Source organism: Tinamus guttatus, unplaced genomic scaffold (genome assembly GCF_059628265.1).
Source record: "Tinamus guttatus ecotype Peru unplaced genomic scaffold, ASM5962826v1 Tinamus_guttatus_pri_ptg000260l, whole genome shotgun sequence".
Classification (NCBI taxonomy): Eukaryota; Metazoa; Chordata; class Aves; order Tinamiformes; family Tinamidae; genus Tinamus; species Tinamus guttatus.
Window position 1 is genome coordinate 5741981 of NW_028288794.1, and position 17547 is coordinate 5759527.

Consider the following 17547-nt stretch of genomic DNA (forward strand, 5'->3'; position numbering starts at 1 on the left):
GAGTTACAGCATGCTGCTTTATCGCTGTGGAGTAGCAGATTGTGGCCCAGGCTCTCAGCTTCCCGGGCTTGGCTTCTGCCGCTGACCTATTTTGTGTGTGCGGGGGTTTCCTGACTTTCCATTCTCTGCTGATAATTCCAACTGGGAATGAAGGTTACTGGGGCTGTGAGTGTTTCCCATTCCCTCTGCGTGCGGGACCTGCTCCTGGAGCCAGCAGGCAGGACCGAGGGCATCTCCCAGGCCTGGGGCTCAGAGAAACGGGGTCTCCCCCTTCCACCCTGCCGGATCGAGTCAACCTCCTGGCGTGTTTTGGGACCCGGCAGAAAGGAGTCTTGGTCTCCTTTATCCTTGTGTTAGGTAGCATGTGTGTGATTGTGGAGGCTGCCGAAGGCAGAAGCAGGATACATAGAGGAAGGAAAAAACAGGAATTTTTACGGAAAATTAAATGATCTTGAATTTCCAGGGGAAAAAAAAAAAAAGCAATGTGACTGTTTCAAATCCCCTAGAAGCAACCCAAAGGACAGTAAGCAACAGAAAGCACAAAGAATAACTAGAAGCTGGGAAACTAAAAACAGAAGCAATATCACGGCCAATAAGGAAAGTTCAAATTAAATGCAAATAAAGAAAAAAAAAAAAAACCCTAAGTCTTAAAGTATGTAAAGTGCTGTTGCAAAGGATAGGGAGTGTGTATTCCTTGTCTCTAGTGTATTTACTCAGTGGAAGTAAATTGCAGTGTAGCTGACTTGGGCTACACATATGGAAAACTTGTCAACAGCAGTGAGTGAAGCACTAAACACATCCCTTGCCTTTGAGGATTGTGGAATTCCATCAGTGGAAGTTTTTAAAAGTTCGATCTTTGCTCGCAGGAGTGGTGTAAGTACAGTTCATCCTGTTAAAAAGAAAAAATCCTTAGTTGCTTAAAACTGTCAATGGGAAGAACATCTTGGAGTCTGTAAGACCTTATGTTCTCACTTTTATCTGTAGATCATTTTTTCAGTCCTTTGTATGTTTTGTTCATTTAACTTGATCCTTAGTATCTCATTATCTACATTTATTTCTTTTCTTCTTGTGGTACTATCTGGTTTTCTTCCCTTTTATGCTATTTCGTTTCTGCCCATTTCACCTCTTAGTTCAAATGCAGAACAGAAAAACAAATGCTTCTCCTCCGTGAGTTAGATGGGTCTTGTTTATGCAAAGCAAATCTCATAAATTCCCTTCTGGTTAAGGGTCAGTTCCTGAGATCCTCTTGTCTTGCAGATGTCTACAGAGCTTGAATTCCTCTGCAGCTTCTCTCTTCCATCACTGCTTCTGGTTTCCCTCTGATCTCTGCGTTTCTCTCTGGAACTGTTAGGCGAAGCTGTGCGTGTCAGATACTGACTTCTCACTAATGTGTGTTTGGCAACTTCTGCCCCTGGTTATTTCAGTTGTCTCCAGGTTTCGGTTCCTTTTGTCATCACGGTTTTTAAGTGGAATCTAGTAGTCAGTGGCAAGAAAACATGCAAGTCTTCATGGTGTTTCAGGGTGCACTGACCATTCCCTATCTACCCCCAGCAGTAAGTGTTCTGTTGGGAAGCGAGCACCCTAATTCCTCTTAGTGTTTTTCCTGGTCAGTTTGGAGCACCATCTTCGTGTGAATGTCATTCATGTCTGGTGTTCTTGCCAGAGCAGTCTGTAATCTTCTACAGAGTGTTCCTTTTTAAAATTTGAAGTTTGTGGGTTTGTTTATTGTTTTATCTTTGTCACTTCTTACAGTTTTTATTCACAAGTTCTAGCTTGGGCTATTGCAGACAGTAATAGAGCCTCTTTATGATTTAATTTTATCCAGTTCACAGGATATTCAAGTATCACAGTAATCTAAACAGTAATTTTATTCACTTATCCGTCTGTTTTTGCAGGTTCATGTAAGTGTTATAATTCCACACAATCACAAAATGAATGGTATCATATTTCTGTTGGGCCTTTAATTCCTTTTTTCCACAAAATAAATTATTGTCCAGTTTTGGTGAATAAGTTTCAGTGAAGGAATCCTCTGCAGTTGGTATGGGGACTCTGCTGTCTGCACGGTCACGTGGAGGGCACAGCCAAACTGAGGAAAATTAAAGGAAAATTGCTGATGGCCACAAGGGGGTCAGAGGGATTCCTCTCTGTTAGCACTGAGTACTGCCAGAAGTCAGTCTGCATTTCATAATCAGAATTTGCTTTTGATCCTACTTATAATTGCGTTTTTAGAAACCTACTTAGGAAAGAGAATTGCCTTCAGTACGTAAACTGTCTTCCCATGGTTTTTAGTTTACTTTTGTCAAGCAGTGAGTGATTGTGTCTTGAACACTTTATTTATTTACTTTTAGTTAAAAGTACTTATAGAGGATTCAGAGGTTGTCATGAGTCCTCCTGCATGTTTCACTGGATTTATAACGTATCATTTGTTAATTATAGTGTCTTTTTAAAAACCGAGATTTTCTTAAGTGTTAATAATGTTTCTTTCAGCTAAAAAAAAAAGAAAAAAAAGAATGCTCTTCATAATTCTTTGTCAAATACAGCATGAAAAAATAGAGAAAAACTCAAGTATTTGCTTACCTAAACACAGGCCAAAATAAGTGTGCTAACACCCTACCTTTTACAGACTGCAAAATATGGAAAGGCTGTGTGCTCCAAAAAGGCAGATTTGACATCAATTGTTACCATTTGTTAACAGGATTTTGTCCCTTTCAGCACACTTGGGTATCTTTACCAGAAAAGCACATTTGCAACGTTACTTCATTGATCATCCCAAGTTACCCACACTTGCTTTGGGTGGAATTTTGTGGATCTCAGCATTTATACTGGCGTGTTTACTTTTTGTATTACTTTTCTTCATTTTGGTTGCCATTAGGGGAATTCCTTGGTGCTTTTTTAGTAATTCCTATGACATTGAAAGTCACAAAAGTGAAACAGTCAGGCAGAGAACCAGACCGTCTCTACAGAGGACGATGCAGCACCTTATTCTTTTAGTGAGGCTGTAGCAGGTCTGATGTCAGTCACTTCAGAGACCTTTAGACCTCCGTGCTCATTTACTGCTAAAATGTACCAGCTCTGCTCCTGCATTATGAAGATCATCTGTCAACACTTTGAGATATTCTCCTTTGTTATTAAGCTTGTGATGCTCTACACTGTCAGGTTTTTTGCCAATTATAGTTAAGGTACAATGGTGTATTCACTGGATCAAAGTCTCACACTGGCGGTAGAGGAATGATTTGTAAGTCTTTATTCATCTGAATTGTACAATAGAATACCTGAGGAATGCAAATAATCCCTCTAAGGACTCAATAGAAAAGCTGTTAAAATGACAGGCTAGCACTATTATTATTCCGAATTGGTGTTTTAGCCAAAGTAATTATTTCTTATCTTGTTGTTCCACAATAGTTCTTAGTTTATTAGTTATGATGACCATATTTACCAAACAAGATTTGAATCCAATTTTAGACATTACTTTTATACTCGTTTTACTTCTTCAAGTTTATGTTTCATTCTGGCTTTCACTTGGTACACTATATAATTAGTCTAGAAACCACAATATTATTAGATATAAAAAAAAAGTGCACAGGTGTTGAAGTACACTTAGGCATGGAAGATATGTTTATAGATAGATTTTGTATAGAAGGTCAGGATTTATAAGCTGTGAACTCTGATGGCCAAAATTAATCAGTTAACCATAAATGTGAGTTTTATAAGAACTGTTAATATCGCACATGATTTCACAATTGCACCTTAATTGTGATTTTTAGTTCAGCTGTTTGGGAAGGCACTGGTGTTTCAGTATCACCCTTGGGTACCAGACTGAATTTTCATTGGATAACTGGAGGGAGGGAGGGGAAAAAAAAAAAAAAAAAAAGATTTGTATAATGAGGATTGAAAACCGCTGATGGGGTATTTACATAAGTAAATGATAGAAGACCAGCCTTGTATAACAAACGTGTGAAAACTGTTGAGTGAACTTTTATATTCTTTGTCCCATCTAAAACCCTACTCAGTGGGCCATGCACTTAATCTCATAATGGCTCTGATCCCCTGCTATTTTCTTTGACAAATGTGTGTTGATGAACTTGTGGTTCAGTTCATTTTTTTCTGAAGTGACATTTGCATTGATTATTTAAAGGTTTGCAGGCCACAGTTTCAAAGCACTTTACTATAATAGCAGTTAAAACCTTAGTCTAAATCTTGGAGATTAGGAAGACGAAGAAAAAGAGCTCAGCAAGCCTAAAACCTTATGCTGTGTGGTGGGTGCTTCAGGTCTGAATCATCCACAGCACCCAAGTGCTGCAGGCTGTGCTTTGGATCGTAGTGTGGTTTGTTCTGTGCCTGTTGGTGTTTTTACTTGCTGGAGGTACAGAATTGTCATCCTTGCCATTCACACATGCTCAGCAATAGTGTCCTGTAAGTAACACTGGAGAATCATCAGTCCTTCCAGGTATCTTAAGAATGTCACCCTTCAGTTTAAAGTAAATATGAAAGTCTGGAATGTGTTGAAACAATACGAAAGCCATGAATGTGGTACTTGTTTTTAAAGACTATTTAAAGATCATCTGCAGCAGCATTTTTTTAAGGATATCAAACACTCAAAAACTACTACCGTAAATCTGTAGTTCTAGTTTTGTGGTTTCATTCAATGAAAAAGTTGTATTAGATGTGCAGCAAACTGTTACTGTTGCTGTCGGTTATTGAAGATGAGGAGAACTAGAAAATCAGTTTATTTAAATTAATAATAGTATAATATCTAGAGGTATTGTCCTAGGGAGGTACAGGTGAGCAAAACAAGTAGAAATGTGTTCATTTATTCATTATTTCTGGCATACTCCAAGAACAGTAGCCACAAAAAGCTGGCTGTCCATGAGTTCCTATTTGCTAATACCAGCTGCTCCAGCCACTGAGAGAAACACACACACACACACATATATATGTGTATATATACACACACACACACACATATATATGTATGTACATATATATACACATACATATATATATGTATGTATAAATTAAAAAACTTACCAAAGACCCGCCCCCCATTTTACCAAACTTTTGAGAAATGGCAGCTTTTTAAGTCTCATGAAAACGTATGTCTGCAGATCCTCCAACTTTTATTCAGTTAGCATTTTTGCTTGCTGTATTTAACGTTTACCAAAAAAATGGGCATTTTCTCAAACTATGTCAATTTCTTATAGCTTAGATGCCAAACAGAAACCAAGACAGAGTGAAATGTTAATGGAGTACACCTGAAGCAATTGCTGCCTGTTAATGCCTTGACCTTGGAAAGCAATACACAAAAAGATGGCATCATAAAACCGTGCAATTCTTATGAATATGTATGTGCTACTTGATAATAATGAATGTGGTACAGCCATGCATGCACTACAAGATAATGTTGTGCCCTTTGTTGTCTACAGGTTGATAAAAATTAAAGAGTGGGTGGACAAGCACGACCCGGGTGCTTTGGTCATTCCTTTTAGTGGGGCCTTGGAACTCAAGTTGCAAGATATGAGTGCTGAGGAGAAACAGAAGTATCTGGAAGAGAACATGACACAAAGGTTAATTAGCATTCATTTTCCCTACACTTTATTATCAACTATTTCCTTGCAGTAATTTAATTGCTTGCGCTGATAGAATAATAAATGACAGAGTAATTACCATTATAAAGAGAGAATCTTCTCCTTTCTTTACCATGAGACAGAGTGAAAAGATTTATTTTAAATTAAGTTTTTAACTGTCATCTGTCATCTCTGTACAGTGTTTTAATTATAACATAGGTATTAGTTATGTATATTTTTGAGAAGGAATGATCACCAAAACTGTTTTCGTCATCCATGGGGAGTAGGGATCGGGGAGAAAATTTTGCCATCATTTTTTTAAAAAACTGCAATAAATTGTTTTAATACTGAATTTCAGTCAGGCAGTTCGATGACCTCAAGTCTTGAAAATTGTACAAGACTAAAAGTGCTGCCTGATAGGGCCATTTTAATTTTTCTCCCTATTTCTGTATCCTGCTGAACAAACAAATGAAAGTACCGTCTTTATGATGATGCAGTAAAAAAGTGATTCTGAAGAGAGTTCAAAGAAAAGGTGACTCTGTTTATCGCTGTGTGTAAAAGTAGATCCAATGTCTTCAAAATATGTGTTGCTTTTCCATGTAAATTGATGACTTGAGGCGTTTAGCTGGGTTTTGTGTATGTGTTGAATGAATTGGATTCATTTTTTTTTCAGTGCTTTACCAAAGATCATTAAGGCTGGCTATGCGGCACTCCAGCTAGAATACTTTTTCACTGCAGGCCCAGATGAAGTGCGTGCATGGACCATCAGGGTAAGATTCATACTTATTCATCAGCTATATCCAGTTCCACACTATTGAATTCAGATTGATATCACTGACTTTGAAGTTTGTCATGGTGGCGGTTAGCTAGTCATTACAGATGAGGTTTTTGTCCAGGATAACTTTAATTATTTGTGAGCTGCTGAACAGTGAAAGTGGAGCTGCATTGATTGAGGCAGGTAACAATTGATTCTGCCTATTACATAGTCTGAATTTCTTCATCCTGTAGAATCTGTCTACCCTCCTCCTGTGGTCAGAGATAAGACGTACCAGTATTGTGCTTGCTTAATCTGTGTGACTGGGTTTGTCTGCAGTGAAATTGATGTTGCTTTTCATTTTGTATTCACTAAGTTTGTTTGGGTTGCGGGTGGTTCATTCCTCCTTTGCTTTGCTCGGATTACATTTTCAGCAATAAAAGCAATATAACATCATTATACTCCTCATGGATACACAGTTGGGCTCCAAAACCTAAAATCAGTGTGTAATAATTCAGGGCTTTTTACTGGCTTTAATTTTTAGACCTATCTTATTTTGGTAGCTTTATATGCTTATCCGGTAACTTGCATGATGCCTAAAATTATGTTATGTATTTTAAATATTGATGTGGAGTGATTACAGCTGTGGAGATTGACTAATTTATTCCCATAGGACAGTAAGAGCTGAGCTGTAGTGGTTTGCTTTTGAGTGTAAATACATTATAATATAAAGATTAGTATTGAAAAATATTTAGAAATGTATATAGTTCCATCTTATAAATTATAAAAATGTCAACTTCCGGAGGTGCAGATCTGTCACGGAGCTTGTATTTGCTGCAGCGGTGTATTTAGGGCTGTGCAGTGTATTTCAGTGCTATTTTAATTTAATTTCAAAGGAATTAATTTGTTTTCATTAATCACTATAATTTCCAGTAAATCTGTATTTTTAGTTAATATGGCTACAGATGTTCATGTATATATTTCAGTGCGTTAAACCTATTTTCCTAAATGTGCGTTTTCGGGGCTTCTTTTTTTGCCTTTTCATCTCCATCTCCTTTAAAGGGATATCTCCTAGCTCGAGTCCTTGAAATAGCTACCAAAATAACATGAAAGCAGCAGTTTTGGGTCTTATTTTTGCTGCAGTTTTTGAGAGCATATCCTGAAACTCCAGTGTTTTCAGTAGGAGAAATGCTTGCTCTTTATTAGAAAATGTGAAAGCTGGTTTATCTTAAGACTGATTGTAAGTATCTTTGATTTAATGTGCAAAGATATTTAGTCAGGTAAGCATCAGTGAGTAGCCATATTAACCCAATACATCTTTTATTGTAAAAACTGTGCTTTACAGTGTCAGACTCCTTAGCACTTTAACATGCTTTATTAAGCAGCCTTTAGGTCACCATTATTTCTCAAATCTCCTTCCATGGTTGTGTGTGCACAGAATGTATGCCCTTGTAATTTAAGGCATGCAGTGATAATACATTCTCTTCTGCTGCATAAATGTAAATTGTCTTATAATAGTTGCATGTGATTTTTTTTTTTTAATTTTAAGTATTGAATTGTTGACATTTTGGCAAGAATACTCATTTTGTTTTTACTGAATTTATTCTGAAATAAAGATTAGCTAATATATATAGGGCTTAAGAGTCATAAATTATTTTTTGTTACAAATGTGGATTGCCAGTGAATGTTATCCTGTAACTGAAAGGAAGAGAGAATTTATTTGGACATAACTAAAAGTCTTGAATAATTCTGCTTTTATAAAGTTATTTGAAAATCTTTATTTTCCTCACTTTCTGTGTGAAGAGCTAAGGATCGAAGCGAATCCAACAACAAAACACAATTGTCGCTTCTAAAATCAATACTGCTGTTGATACCTATTAGGAAAAAACAAAGCTGCTGCTCCTTAATACCGGCTGGTTTATCCGTGGCCGAGGCAGCCGTGCCCGTGTCCCAGTGCAGAACTACCCAGCCGCGTGCCGGGCGTTTCAGCTGATACGAAACAAACTTTCAGCACGTCGGAAAGGAGAAACTTCTCTCCCGCAATCAATCTTCTTACATGCAATTAATTTTCTCCTGGTCTTTCCTTTGACAGAAAGGGACGAAGGCGCCTCAGGCAGCAGGGAAGATTCACACGGATTTTGAAAAGGGTTTCATTATGGCTGAAGTAATGAAATACGAAGATTTTAAAGAAGGAGGTTCAGAAGCTGCTGTCAAGGTGAGCTCCCCATCATTTTCTTCTCCCTTTATCCATATATACTATTTTTCCATTTCTAATCTGTTTTTCATGGGAAAAGAGATCCTGAGGGTAAGTGAATGTAACAGTCCCCTCTAGCAATAGACCAAAGATCTATTGTCATGTTATATTTGGGAGAAAATTAAAATGCCGCAACTTAATTAACAAGGATGCCACTATTTTAGTATCAAAGTAGACAGTTCATGGGCAAAATGATCTAAGACCAAATGCTGTACTTTGAATTTTCTGTGTTTACATATTAGTGTTCGGATCTTAATAACGGATTTAAAATAAACCTGCTTCTCAAAAATCTTTTTTTTTAAGATGAGATAGTAGATTTTAAAATTGCCTTTTAAGAAATGGCAAGAAACACTGAAATTTATTTTTCTTCTAATGACGTGTCATGTTGTGGAAGTGAATATTTTACAGATGTCTGATGCTAATGCATAAGAAAACATTTTATTATAAAATATACCATTTTTATTAGGACTATTGGACTCCATTATTCCATTCAGACTATAATAGGTATAATTAGAATCTTAAAAGTTACCATTTTCAGTTTAGTTCAATTGCACTGTGATGTCTTATGCAAAAATACGGTGCCTTCAGGGTGTTCGGGGTGCTCCTAGTGATTGTATTTAGTCCCAAAAAGCCTATTACAGTAGGTGATGTTTTCTAGCTACTGTCTGCTGAATAGGTAGTGAAGAAAAGCTTGTATTTTTAAATAGTAATGAAAAACTTTTTTCTTGAGCTCACACTTTCTTGTAGTCACGCTGCTATTAAGATGAGTTTTATTTGCTTTCTCAACACTAGAGGGCAGAGACTGATTGGATGCCCAAAGTTGTGCCCCTCTTAAGCTGATAAATTGGATCTGATATGGAGGTATTAAATGTGAAATAGATTTATACATGGCAAATAAATGTCGTAAGAAAATCTGTTCTACATGGTGTTGCTATTGCATTATTTCCATCTTTAAATATGGAAATCTGCCTTTATTTCATATGCATTTGGTGGAAATTGTTCTTCTGATTTGGTATTTTTGGTGTTTTTTTAATATTCATATGTATTTTATAAAAAAAAATTGCAATTACAAAGATCATTAATTTGATTTAATTCACCTCCATGTGTTTGGTGGTCCCTGCTATCTGGTGTTAAAGAATTTTAAAGGTTCAGCTTTATTTGCTATCTGATAGCAGGGAAGGTATGCAAAACTATGATTGGAGCCTGAGCTTATTCTCAGTGGTATCACTAAGAAAGATCATACTGAGCAGCGGGGCTTTAATAGGTTTGTTTGAACCCCAGGAAGTGGGGGGAAAAATCCCAGTGTAATTGGTTCGTTGCGGCATGTGAACTGGCTCCTGGAAAGGGAAGTAGGGCTGTAGTTGTAAAGTAGAATCACGCCTATAAATAAATGTAACATTCTGTAGTCAGAAACCCCCTCGTCTAACCAAGATTCCAATTTGTCAGCAATGGTTTTTTAAATTCAAATCTGAGTGTTCCCCATGAGAAGCTGCGGCACTGATTAATATCTATTAAATTGATCTGTAAGTATTTTGCTTGAGTATTTTGATACGATTTTCACAGTTTAAGATTCCAGGCAACAAGCTTTCCTTTTCAAATTATATTTAATGGATTTAATGGCTCAGTTTTCCTTATTTTGAGGTATCTAGAAGAAATATATTTGCAATTGTTGTACAATTTTTACATCAAGGTTTAAAAAGAATCCTTCCTCTCAGAGAAAAAAAAAAAAAAAAAAGGGCATTATATTACTCCAGTCCTTTCTAATTTGCACTTAACACAATGTCTCCTGGTATACACAATCCTAACTACTTTTATATTGCCAGTAAATTCCAAAATTAAATTTGGGAGCGTTTAGGAGTCAACCGCAGTACGGTGGCAATGGGAGTTGCTTGCTTTGTAGGTTATCAAGTTGATCGATTTTTAAGTTTGATTTTGTGTGTGTCTAACACCAGTGCAGCATAACTAATTTAATGCCAGTGCTGTGAACTCTACACTGAATAGCTCTGTGTGGGCTTTGTAGTCTACAGGGATATCACATTATTAGCAATCATATCTGCTTAGGCAAAGCTGGCTTCTACAGATGGCTGCTTTCAAGTGCAAATGAACTGGTTAGACGTGTCTTGTTTAATACATACTCAAGATTCACAAATGGGTATTGATTTTTTCAACCAGTGTTTCTGATAGCAATGGAAATGGATTAAATGGTCTCTGGAGAATTTAAAGGAACACTGTCACTTTTAATTAACTATAAAATGGTAGCAAAAATACATAAACTTGCATTAGTGTATCAAAATGTATTTAATTAGAGAGGTTCATGATACTTTAACAGTGGGCAATAGTGTGCTAAAAAGTTCCACATTTTTACGTTGCAGGGGTCAGTCTTTTCTGCAAATTTTTGTGACTAATATGTGTATTTGCCTGAACAATGTTGTGTACCTGTGCCTGCAGCTTACACTTGGTGATGATTTTTACGGCACTGTTTTACTAGTGCTTATGCCATCAATTAGTCTAATTACTCTTGACTTTGAGCGTTATTAGGATCTTCAAAGGAAAGAACTACTAAGACTACTTGAGAGCAAACCTTTTAGAGTCTAAACAGATTTCCGGGGGAAAAAAGACATTTGTAAGCTCTTATTTATTATTTATTAATAGTGTCGTCTGGGAGGAGGTCAATTACTGTTGCACTAAATGGTTGTGGATGGGCTGTTCTGTCCGAAGCTCGCTCTAAGTTGGCATCACCGATGACACCTTTTAGATTAGGAATGACAGCAACAAGGTTATTGAGCCTCTCAGCTCCTGGACAGCGGCGTGGGGAAGATGTCGCTTTACAGAGCAGGTTTTGTGAGGGCGCCGAGGCCGGCTGGGCGCCGTCAGCCTGCCCTGCCTGCTGGGACCAGGCCCCGGTCGAGCGCGGGATCCTGCGCTGGGCGCGCGCGGGGCTGGCGGGCGAGCGCCGCCGCCTGCGAGGGAGCCGAGGAGCAGCCGGGGTCGCCGAGGCGGCCGTGCCGCGGGGCGCTCCGCAAGGTGCGTGCTCCCGGGGACCGCGTCTCGCAGCCTCCCCGCGTCCCGTGGCGCCGAGCTGCAGCGCTCGAGGACGGGAAGCGCCGCACGCGACGCGTCCCTGCCTGCTGTCTGCCCTCCTCAGCCGCGGCGTCTCCAGGGCAAATTGCCTTGTTACGCCATCGGTTGCAGGGCTTCTCCTGCGGCCTGGCCTCGCTGCCGCGACGTCTCTTCTTTCGGTGCCTTATCAGAGGCAAATTTATTCTAAAGGAAGTTTCTGGGCGGTGGATTGAGACTGTTCTGTGCTGCCCCGTCCTTCGCTGCCTGTGAATAGGTAGGTGGGAGCAGCACGAGACGTGTCCAGTGTGACATAATGTTGCATAACATTCCCAGCTTTGCTTTCCCACAGTACTTGCGGTGCAGCTGGGAGATGCCCATGCACAAGCTGGGCACCGTGCAGCCGCGCTGCACACTGTCACGGATCGCCCTTTCCACAACGCTCTGAGATTCCTGTCACCAGTGCTCATCATCTGAAGGTTTTATTTCTTTTAGAGTAAGAAATAGCCTAAAAGCTGTAATAAAAATATTTGAGCTGGTTGTCTCCTTTTTCTTACAACTTGCCAGGGTTTACAGAATGGTACTGGGTTTACCACTATATGGGTTTGATTGTATTTAGGCTCCACCAGTTCAATGAAGATTAAATTATTTTTATATATGTCTGATAAGTATGTAAAACCAATTTTTGTCAAATTGAGAAGTATTATGAATGTCTAACTCTGAAGCTGAAGTAGTACTGTTTTTTTTTTTTTTTTTTACCAAAATATATTTAAAGAATTGCAAGTTGGAAATGCTCTAAAATGTTTAATGAAATAACCTACTCACCCTCTGTCCATTCTGTTTGCAGGCTGCTGGAAAATACAGACAACAAGGCAGAAATTACATAGTGGAGGATGGAGATATCATCTTCTTTAAATTTAATACACCTCAACAACCCAAGAAGAAATGAGTACCAGATGTTGTTCATTGCTCAAAAATGAACTGTGTGGCTTCAAAAAGCATATGAATTTTTATTTGGGATGGAATATCTGGATACAAAAAAACATACACTTTGTACCTAGGGAACCCTCCCCACCCCAGTGAAATTATTCCTGTTTGTTTTGAATTAAAATATGGCACCTCCAGCGAACATACAAGTTCACTAAATGTGAACAGCTTTGCATTTCAAACGATTAAGACCCTACTCCAAATTGTAGAAGCTTTTCAGGAACCATATTACTCTCATGATACTTCATTAATCTCCATCATGTATGCCAAGCCTGACACGTTTGACAGTGAGGACAATGTGGCTTGCTCCTTTTTGAATCTACAGATAATGCATGTTTTACAGTACTCCAGATGTCTACACTCAATAAAACATTTGACAAAACCAGCCTTGGTGTGTTTGGGGATGTCTGTATTGAGTGACTGTGGTGTGCTGAATGCGATACGGCACCTGGTGGATGCTGATTACAGAATTTTAAGACGTGTATGATACAGTAACTGGCAGTGTGGGGCAGCTGCAATTGTGTCTTGAAAGTGAGTCTTTCATGGGAATCGGAAGATTAGGATGCCAATGATTTGTCCCCCAAAAGTTAATGAATTTGTAGATGGACATTCACTGAGAGATGATAGTAAGGATAATAAAAAGGATGCAGCATAAATGATTTTTACTGGAGAGAGCAAATATATGTAGAAAAATCCCATTATCTGTTGAGACTGAGGCACTTTTTTGTGCAAATCATTTTTCAAAAGTATTTTGTGTCTTGAAATGACGGAATTGTGGAGGCAGGAGCGGAAGCGCCTGGCGTTGCGCGTGGTCCTCCCGGCTCGGGTGCTCAGTTCGGGGAGGTGGCACAGGGTGTTTGGGCAGCCTGTTTATTTTCTGCACTGGCCACGCGGGTGCAGATTCACAGGGCTGGGGCTGGGAGAGACCCTGGTGCTGCCCATGACTGCTGCTCTGCCAGGCCTCCGGCATCGTTCACTCCTGTGACGAGTTTGCTCGTCATCAGCTTCGGTAGCACAGCTCCTCCGTGTCCAGCCTCCCCTTTGCATTGGAGATGCTCGGTCCTGCCTGGAGACTTCCCTTGGGAAACGCTGCCTTTGAGCTGTTTTCTGGGAGAGTGGGATGTGGCAGCTTCAGTTCATCACCGTGGGTTTCGTTGGTAGGATCTGTGCCTTTTCCAGAGTGGCAGGTGAGGGGGAATATTGGGAAGCAGGGAAATCTAGACTTCATCTGCTTTGAAAACCCTGAATTTCTCCTTTGTGTCATTTCCCTGGTACAACCCGTATTTGCTCTTGGCATTATCTCGGACCACCGAATCTTTGTCTGGAAGTTGAGAGGGAAGCCAAGTGCGTTCCTCTGGGAAGGCAGCAAGGCGCTGGCGGCGCCCGCGGGGCTCGCGGAGGCTGTGAGGCGCGACGCGCCGCGCGCCTGCTGCTCACGGGGCGCCGCAGCGCCCACCGCTCACTGCGGCGCTCGGCCTCCGCCCAGCCCGGCTTCCAAAACACCCCCGTGCTCCCTGGTTAGTACATATAGATGGGGAGCTTGTTAGAAAGGGGGACAGTACAGGTAATGGGTTGCTTTGTATTGTCACATCTTTTAATTAGGCTTAATAAGCCATATTTGTTTAAATTTGAATGTGTGTGCTTCAGCATACCTGCCTGTTCTAAAAATAAAAATAATTAAAAATTGAGCAAAGCTGCTTTTGATAGACAGGGTTTTTGAATATTCAGAAAAGAGAAAATGAACTTTAAATTTTTTCCATGTCTTTAAAAAAATATTTATTTTATAACACGATAAATATGTTTCAGTTTATTACCTTGCTCTTCAGCTGTTTTAACTAATTCTCTTTTTAACTGCTGAAGCTAATTGGTTTTTCAATAATAAAAACAGAAGTTTTATTAAAAGAGAATAATTTAATGAGCTCTGTCAGTCCTATCACTGGTGACTTGTGGCAACTGCCATGTTAAATATGTCTGTGTTTCTCTTCAGAGGTTTGATGCATTTAAGATGTGCAAATTCTAAACATTTGTAGCTAAAAGCAGCAAGTTTCAAGCACACCGTTTTAGGTAGAACTGCGACTTACCTTAGGCCGAGCACGTGCTCTATATGATTCAGTTCGGGCAAGGATCAAGGTGCAGCCTGTGTGTCCTCCTCACATCTGCTGTGGACAGTGTGAGGTCTGTGGTGCTTCCCAGGTCCGTCTCACCCTAGGGACAGAGGAGGAGGAAGGCAAATGAGGAGGGCATGTTTGGTCCTTGCTGTGGAGAAGGACGGGGAAGTTTGGTTCGTACCACGTGTGGAAAGGAGGGCCCTGTGCGCAGGAGGAAAAGGAGGAGGAGGAGGAGGAGGAGGAGGAGTCCTTCATTCTTTGTTCCTTCTTTTCTTCCTCCTCTTCACTGCTATTCCTCACTGCCGATTAGCCATGACATGTACGGCATATTTATGGGAATAACCTAAACCAATGTTCGTGGAACAGGGAGCCCACAGCCGGCCTCCAGGCTGACCCGAAGTGAGAGACGCGGGCGGCGGCAGCAGTCGGTGCCGCACAGCGGAGCCTGGGCTGCCCGTGCGGCGCTCGTGGGGTTTGTGCAGCCTGGCCTGGCTGCGGGCCGGTCTTGCACCTGCTGTCATGTCCGTGTCACCCAGGGAAGCGTTTGCAAAGCCAAGCAAAGCTCCTGTGTGCGTGTGTGTCTGGGGCAGCGAGCGGGACAGACAGTGCATGTGCCTTCCTGACCAAGCAAAACCCCTGCTGGGGACGCGCGGATGGGCTTACAGCTCTCCTTTGCTGGCAGTGCATGGGTGGCATTTTATGTGTGAGCACTCCAAAACAGGATGTCTTGGACCATTAAGAAGCACAAAGCAGCACCGCCATGTACTTCTGGGACTGCTTCTGCTCAAGGATTCCTCCGAGGTAAGATGTAATTTTCTGTCCTGATCAACGTGTACCAGGACAGTGCGATGGGAGTAGGCTAGGGTTTAATATCTAGCTTAATATATTTAATAAAATGGAAAGTACATTGTTTCCACAGTACCATACCTGAAGTGAAGCACAGTGGTGGTGCTTGCTGCTCAGTGACAAGCTCCTAGGACTGCCTGAAATACTGGAAATTTGAAACAAACGTTTGGGTAACACAAGAGCCAATGGGATGTATCTGGTCATCTCTCAGCTGCCTATTTGAGCTCCATTATAGACTCAGGATATCCCCCAGAAGAATGAAGGGTTTCATTCATAAATTCAGTGTTTAAACAGGTGCGACTGGCAAGCCGAAACACGAAAAAAGATGTTGTCTGTTTGCATGGTGTCCACTGTGCGCTTCGTGCTGCAAGGTGTAGGGATGCTGAAGGTTGGCAAGGGTTCAGAGATGCTTGGACAGTCATGGATAAAAGAGTCCGTGGAAAAAAAATGATTAAAAACAAATTATCACCCCTGCGCTTGAACAGTCCTTGAGTCACAAATCAGGGAACAGTTGGAGAAAATGACGCAGGTGGTTTGTGTTTCATGTGGTGCTCTGAGGTGTCGGCCACTGTCCCAATACAGGGTAGGGACTAACGGGCCCATGTCTGTCCTGATACAGCCGCTCTCACGTTCTCTCCGCAGAAACCTTTCTTTAAAGGCCAGCATCAAACACCAGTAAAGAGCATGACCTATTTAATATACTTCCTACTAATGCATTTTTAATAAAGTTTTACAGAAGAATGATGATACAGGCTCAATTCCCCATTTTTTCTCTTTCATTGCCTGTATGTAGCCCCTGGAGGCTGTAGCATAACTGTTTTAACTTCTTTATCTTTCCCGCAGGCCCCTTCCTTGTCTGCTTCAGGCTCCCAGCTAAGGCCCCTCCTCAGCCAGTGCCCAGTGCCAAAATGCAGGTGTTGGGAGCCCTGGTCCCGCCCCGGCCCTCACTGAGCGCCGTGAGGAGCCGGTGACCGGGAGCAGGACCCAAGGAGGCCCCTCAGCAGCCTCTTGCGCTCAGCCTTTCGTGCCACTTGTGGGGCCGCCAGAGCTCGCAGAGCTGCCTTGGGCTTTGCTGCAGCCGGAGGGCTCAGCGCTGAGCGAGACTGCTCGGGGCTGCGAGGTAAACAGTGCCAGTGTCCTCAAAATGGTGACAGCCCGGCTGATCTTTCCATTAAAAAATGAAGTTTTAACTTTTCTCCCCTCCACACAAACTCAGCTCACCGAGAAATCATTAAAATATATTAATTGCTTAAAACTAATCAGTGGTTTAAATTTTTACTCTCCCAATGCTAATTCCTTGTGTTTGATTATGCTAATCCTATCATTTCACTGCAATTAAACCAGGAAAACCATTGGAGGCTCTGAAAAACAAAAATCAAAGTCGTGGTGCTCATTGTAGCGGTGCAGCGGATGGAAACGGCTCTGTGCTCGTTGGGCTTTAGCATTTTAAAGGTAAATCTGGTGTTTCAAGGTTGTCTGAGCAGTTGTTGGTGGCTGCTGCCACAGGCGGTGCCAGGCGCTGACCGCTGGGCAGAGGCGTGCGGCGCCCGTCGTGTGGTAACGTGCGCGCGCCCGTCACCTCAGCACTGTGCCCCACCGGAATTCATTTCAAAGGGCAATGTGGTCTCATTAGAAAGGCTGTTGTCCCTAGGAAATGGGTCCAGAAAAGGTCTCGGAGCACCAGGAAGAGTCTGGCTGGAGTTTGTTACCAAATTTGTCAGCAGAGCAAGTGGTGGTTGTTTCCCTGAAAATTTTGCATATGAAGCCTCCGAGCTGCCAAAGAGTTAAACTTTTCTGCAATGGGAAGTGTGTGCAAAGTATCAGACTCTGGTTATAAATTCTGTTTAAGTCTCAAAGCACAGCATTATTAGAGGTAGCAATAGTAACATCAAACAGCCTTGATAAGATCAACAAATTACTAACTATAATTGTTTGTGCTGGGGTGTGTGCAAGGAGATAAATGGCTCAGAAATTAAA

The 17547-nt window shown here is 41.0% G+C and overlaps 1 protein-coding gene across 1 annotated transcript in view; it reads left to right on the forward strand.

Annotated features, from left to right (window-relative positions):
* Nucleotides 1-13001, forward strand: part of OLA1 (Obg like ATPase 1) — an 87207-nt gene extending 74206 nt beyond the window's left edge. The window contains exons 7-10 of the mRNA XM_088527044.1: nucleotides 5424-5564; nucleotides 6238-6334; nucleotides 8411-8533; nucleotides 12477-13001. Coding sequence (XP_088383170.1) covers nucleotides 5424-5564; nucleotides 6238-6334; nucleotides 8411-8533; nucleotides 12477-12578 — 463 coding nt within the window. The 3' untranslated portion in view covers nucleotides 12579-13001. The remainder of the gene's footprint in view (nucleotides 1-5423; nucleotides 5565-6237; nucleotides 6335-8410; nucleotides 8534-12476) is intronic.
* Nucleotides 13002-17547: the final 4546 nt, after the last annotated feature.